The sequence below is a fragment of the Carassius gibelio genome, chromosome A22 (assembly GCF_023724105.1).
Source record: "Carassius gibelio isolate Cgi1373 ecotype wild population from Czech Republic chromosome A22, carGib1.2-hapl.c, whole genome shotgun sequence".
Taxonomy (NCBI): domain Eukaryota; kingdom Metazoa; phylum Chordata; class Actinopteri; order Cypriniformes; family Cyprinidae; genus Carassius; species Carassius gibelio.
Window position 1 is genome coordinate 19,691,235 of NC_068392.1, and position 6,000 is coordinate 19,697,234.

A 6,000-nucleotide genomic window follows, 5' to 3' on the forward strand; every position below is an offset into this window, starting at 1 on the left:
TCAATTAAAATACAGTCAAAATGATTATTAAATCCATAAAACAGATTTTCACACGCGCACGAAATGTCCACAGATTTCTCTTTACTTTACAAAAGTAAATGCTGTCATCAAAATGTGAATCTGTTCATTGTACATTTATATTGAGCTGTGACCTCTTAAAGGTTTCAAAAATAGACCATCACAAGTTTCTGATTTCAGAGATTGATTTATTATTAATTTCATGTCCTGAGTTTAGATTCGCCCAATCGATGAAGAAACCGTTGCATCATCCCTCCATCGCTCAACATCTCATCACGAGGAGCGTCTCCCTCTCGTGTGTCTGTGTGTTTGTGCGGTGTCTGGTTTACTCTGAGCGTCTCTCTCTCTGTGTGTGTGACAGTGAAGAGCTCAGACGGTGACGTGCAGAGCCTCACAGACGGCAGCAGAGAGACGCTGAGTTCAAGCTCTTCCTCCAGCAACACAGGTCTGTATCGTGTTGTGTGTCCAGGACACAGATTGTGTGACGGATCTCCTCAGATGCTGACCGTGTGTCCTCCAGAGCCTCACGAGGAGAGTCCAGCTGAAGATCTGCAGGTGTTCTGCGAGCCGAAGCAGCTGACGCCGGGTCTGCAGCTGTACTGGGCGTCGTTCTCCCGCAGTCTGCCGGACATGACCCAAGCTCTCGCCCACGGAGCGGGAGTCAACTGGACCAACACGGAGCACGAGAACAGGACGCCGCTCATCATGGCCGTCCATGGGGTGAGGAGAACACATCAGACCTGATCCACGGCTGAGAAACCGCAAGATTCAACTTTATCACATTATACACAAGGATTCTGTGTGTGTGGCTTGTTTGTTTTTATTTTTTTTGTTTTTGTTTTGTGTTATTGTTTTTGCCTTTTTTGTTTTTCTTTTGCATTTTCTTTAGTGCATTTTTTGTTTTGTTTATCTTGCTTTTGTGCAATTTTAGTTTTTTTTTGTGAATTTTTTGTCTTGTTTTTTTTGTGCATTTTTAGTTTTTTTTTTTTTTTTTTTTTTTTGCATTTTTAGTTTTCTTGTGTGCATTTTTCCTTTTTTTCTTTTTGCTTTTGTGCATTTTTTTTCTTTTTCTTTGTTAATTTTTTTCTTGTGCATTTTTTTTTTGCTTTTGTGCAATTTTAGTTTTTTTTTCTTTGGATTATTTTTTTGTCTTGTTTTTTTTGTGCATTTTGTTTAAATTTTGTGTCTGGTTAAATCTTTTTTTTTGGGGGGGGCTGTTTTTTGTGTTGTGTAGTATCTATCATTTGTGTTGTTTGGTTTTGGCTTGGTTTCATTTGTTATTTTTGTTTAGTTTTTCTGCCTTGTTTTGCATTTTGCTTCGTTGACAACAGTTATACACAATAGGTTATTTTACTTCTAAAATGATGTTAGTTCTTTACTTTCAAGTAATAAATGGTCCTGGTTTTATTGTAGGATTCATCAGTGCATGTCAAATAAAATATGAAATGCTTCACATTACAGCAGTGTAATGGATGATGAATGCTGAGTGCTTGTGTGTGATGTGTGTGTGTGTGTATCAGGGGTCTCTGGTCACCTGTGAGTTCCTGCTTCAGAATTCAGCCAGTGTTAACCAGCAGGACAGTCTGGGAAGAGGACCTCTACATCACGCCACTATCATGGGTCACACGGGGTCAGTTCTGCTCCCCACACACACACACACACACACACACACTTGTTTCAGAATTGGTTTAATGTTACGATTGATTGATTTTGTTCTGCTGCAGGCAAGTGTGTTTATTTCTAAAACGGGGAGCCAATCAGAATGCAGCAGATGTAGAGAATCAGACGCCGCTTTCAATCGCCGTCGAGGCTGCAAACGCTGATATCGTCACGCTGTGAGTTGCCAGTGTGGTTTGTGTCTGTATCTCTTGAAGAAGAAAGCAGTGTGGAGATATTGGTGTCAGACAGTAAGTGTAAAGGGTTTCCTGTGTTTGTGTCTGCAGGCTTCGGCTGGCCAAGATGAACGAGGAGATGCGTGAATCCGAAGGTCTGTGTAGTCAGTCAGGTCAATATAACTCTAACAGCCCGACTGAAATGCAGTATCGGAAATGTATGGAGGAGTTCATTAACTTACAGCTCAGAGACTCCTGATATATGAACAGATCTGTAGCAAACGCACAAAACCAGCGAATGTACACCGATATCACATGAAGCTGAGCCCCAGGATGGGGATCTGAATGTAAAGTGAACATTAATATTACGTTACCGCTAAAACATCTGCAATAACCAGTCTTGTGAAAGAGCGATGTGAAAACACGTGTCTTAAAACTGTCAGACTGTACAAGAGTAGTGTAATGAAAACTCGATCTAATCATATAATCCTGAGTGCTCTGGCACATTCCTGATATTTATCACAATATTATATTTGAGGAAGTGAAATCAAATCAGTATGCTTATAAATATTACATTTATGAAGACATAAGTAGATCTGTACTAGTAAGTCAGTGTTAGTTCTGGATTACACCACACTGTATCTGACCATATCTACCGTCTTTTCCGGACTATAAGTCACACTTTTTTTCATAGTTTGGCTGGTCCTGCGACTTATAGTCAGGTGCGATTTATTTATCAAAATTAATTTGACATGAACCAAGAGAAAACATTACCGTCTCCAGCCGCCAGAGGGCGCTCTGCTCAGTGCTCCTGTAGTCTACCACTAATAAACATAGAGCGCTCTCTTGTGGCTGGAGACGGTAATGTTTTCTCTTGGTTCTAAGTAAGTGCGACTTATGTGTTTTTTTTCCTCATCATGGCGTATTTTTGGACTGATGCGACTTATACTCAGGTGCGACTTATAGTCCGAAAAATACGGTAATCACATCTAGTCAGAAAATCTGGTTCCCTGATTAGCGCTAAATCTCCATCACCTGCTTTCAAATGTAGCAGCATTTAATAGACAGAGCCGTAGATCACTGACAAGCTACGCAATATCACGTTCATTATCGCAGATGAATCGCCTTCAATAATGAACGTGATATTGCGTAGCTTGTCACTGATTTGCGGCTCGGTCTATTAAGTGCCGCTTCATTTGAAAGCAGGTGATGGTGATTTAGCGCTAATCAGGGAACCAGATTTACTGACGAAATGCGCGTGACAATCGCATGCGATATATCGCCCAGTCCTAATAGATAATATATCAGTAATTATCAATGTATGTTTCAGTAATGATAGAAAAAAAATATATATTTTATGTAGCAGCCTTTTTTTATGCAGATCAGTTGGAATTTTACAGGATTTACGTTACAGAGAGAAATAATGATTTTCACGTTTACCTTTATTTAAATGTTATATATTTTTCTGTAATATTGATAAAATCCTTTAAAAAAAAAAAAAGTATATATATATATATATATATATATATATATATATATATATATATATATATATATATATATATATATATATATATATATATATATATATATTTATATATATATATTGTTTTAAGAATAAAGGATTTTTATATAATTGGTAAAATTAATAAAAAATGTATTTGTATGTAAATTATATTTCATATATACATATATACATATATATATATATATATATATATATATATATATATATATATATATATATAAACCGGTATATAGTATTTTGTAAAATATCTAAGATATTTGAAGTAATTAGAGTTCATGTATATTAGAAGAGAAATGTGACAGTCTGAATGTTATGTTGCTGCAGAAGTTATATTTGGATCATTTAGTCTGGTTTAGTGACTGTCACAGGAGGGGGTTGCAGTACTGGCAGCGGTCTCAGAGGGGCGCAGTGGAGCTGGACTCTACACCCCACAGACACACACACGGAGGGCTCTTCAAGAGCGCTTCATTCTCCTCCTCAGATGTTTACCGCTTTTAAATGAGCTCCTATTTTTAAACTTATAAGCCTCGTATCATTACTGCAATTTCTTTACAGATCAGTCTAAAAACAGTCTCAAGTTTATTAGTAGAGAAATTAAAGTTGGAAATGATGGTATAATTATATATAATTCTGCAAAGCAATGTTGTGTGTGTTATTCCTGAACCGCTCTCTTCATTCATCTGCTTTATTTCTCACTGTTATGACACTGATTGTTATTTAATGTGGTAATTATGCCACACATCTAACCCAGAACGTTTCTTCAAACAGAAATCTTCACACTTTGCCAAACACTTGACAGTATTCGATCCAAATGTGTTTTGAGTGCTACTAAATGATAAATGTCAATGTAAAGGGTCAATAAATGTTCTTCACGCGCATCATCTGGTGTCATGTGCCTCTTTCTCCTCCGTTTCCTTCTTTCCTGCGTCCTCCTGCTGTTCTCTGAGCGTCTGCTCTGAAGTACACAGGTATGCGCTCATCTCTCTGTGTCTGGAGCTTTGATTATAGTATGTGGTCGTGTGTGTTTAGTGCTTGACCGCGCTCTACTTCCTCCGTAATCAAGCTGTTTTCTCTTTCCAGGAGATGAGACGTACCAGGACATCTTCCAAGACTTCTCTCAGATGGCATCGAATGACCCAGACAAACTCAACCGCTACTGAGGTGTATCTCACCACAACAACCTCCTCAAAATCAGTTGCGTTGCCCACATAATCTGGGTGACACCAGTTGAATTGTTGCGTTTTTATTGTAAATGTAGATAAAACTATTTCATTCATTGAGCAATTGGCTCTCTATATAGATTTACAGATGAACGAGAGAGTCATGTAATATTTGAGCCGTAGGACTTCATTTATGAAACATGCTGAATGAATGTTTGTGTTCATGAAACGTTAAATAAATGCGGCTGGTTTTACAAACAATTTACACAAATCCATTCTGCTCGCGTTTCATAAACGAGGCCCGGTTTTAGCTAAATAGTACATATTAGTAGTAAATTGCATTGGTGCATGACTGTAGAGCAAGGATTAAACCATTCATGTTTACATCATTTCAAAAAACTATACTTTCATTACATCATTTACTTAACTATTGTTCGTTTTTGGAAGAGGAAATCTCGTGTTAGCATGAACACCACACTTTCTTTATCTGTTCAAATAGTATACAAGTCAAATGTATTCCTCCCACGGTGTGAGGGGTGTAAATTGTATATATTCTGTACATACGTCATCTTGGGTTGGGAAGTTTATTTTGTGGTACTTCAGATGTTTTGATAAGCTTGTCTGCATCCGTTGTGTGCCCCTTTTGTATTCATATTGTAATCATCTATGTATGATCGAAGCGCTTTTTTAAGAATTTATCCATTGCAAATGTCTGACTGAAAATATCTCAAAATATATTATAAATTGTTTGCCCTAAATTTTTATAATGTCTTCTTTATGTATACAATGTTAACATTTTGAATTATAATTATATATAATGTCATACATTTTTATATAATATTGATAAAATCCTTAACCATATAAAATTATTTTCTGTAAATATACACACACACACAACTTTTTTGTTAATCAAAATTCTAGTCTAAACCAAAGTGTTAAGCCTATAGTCTAAGCGGTCTCGTTTCTACCGCACACTATCAGATTGTATAGTGGCCCCCCATGCAGCAGGGTTGCCATGTTTGTAATAGGCACAGCTCTGCGGCAGAGGCTGATTTATATAAACACTGGCGCTGTCTATCTATAATGCAGCAGTCGTTCAGTGACAGTGACCTCATGCCCCTGCCAGCTGTGCACTGACTCAACTTTTTTATGTCGTGCTTTTATAAACTGAGAACATTACCCATTGCACTGCTTCAGGAGCTTTATTTATAAACCTCGTAAAATAAGAAGGTTCAAGCCAGCATTATGGCTATAGCTAAAGTTAAATCCAACGTGAATAAGTGGCTCAATCTGTGCCTCTGGGAAGTAATTTCTTAAAGTAATGTAGTTTCATTAGCGGGTAACATGCAAAAAGGCTGGTAGGCAGTAAAACTGTTGCAAGCGAAAGTTTGTCAATTAAGCATCATCGTATCCCATCAGAAATTTAATTGGCTTATATCTGCCAAACGATTTATTGTGATGT

General features: G+C 37.3%; 1 protein-coding gene across 9 annotated transcripts in view; it reads left to right on the forward strand.

The window, feature by feature from the left end:
• LOC127943148 (arf-GAP with coiled-coil, ANK repeat and PH domain-containing protein 2) overlaps positions 1-5,296 on the forward strand; it is a 38,924-nt gene extending 33,628 nt beyond the window's left edge. For 2 of the 9 annotated variants that reach the window (XM_052539359.1, XM_052539357.1), the window contains 6 exons: positions 380-463; positions 539-738; positions 1,539-1,648; positions 1,743-1,853; positions 1,962-2,005; positions 4,459-5,296. In XM_052539359.1, the coding sequence (XP_052395319.1) occupies positions 380-463; positions 539-738; positions 1,539-1,648; positions 1,743-1,853; positions 1,962-2,005; positions 4,459-4,538 (629 nt within the window). In that variant the 3' untranslated portion in view covers positions 4,539-5,296. Of the gene's footprint in view, positions 1-379; positions 739-1,538; positions 1,649-1,742; positions 1,854-1,961; positions 2,884-4,458 lie in introns of those variants that run through there. The other 7 variants (XM_052539354.1, XM_052539353.1, XM_052539361.1 and 4 more) reach the window with 6 other exon arrangements.
• The last annotated feature ends 704 nt before the right edge of the window (positions 5,297-6,000 follow it).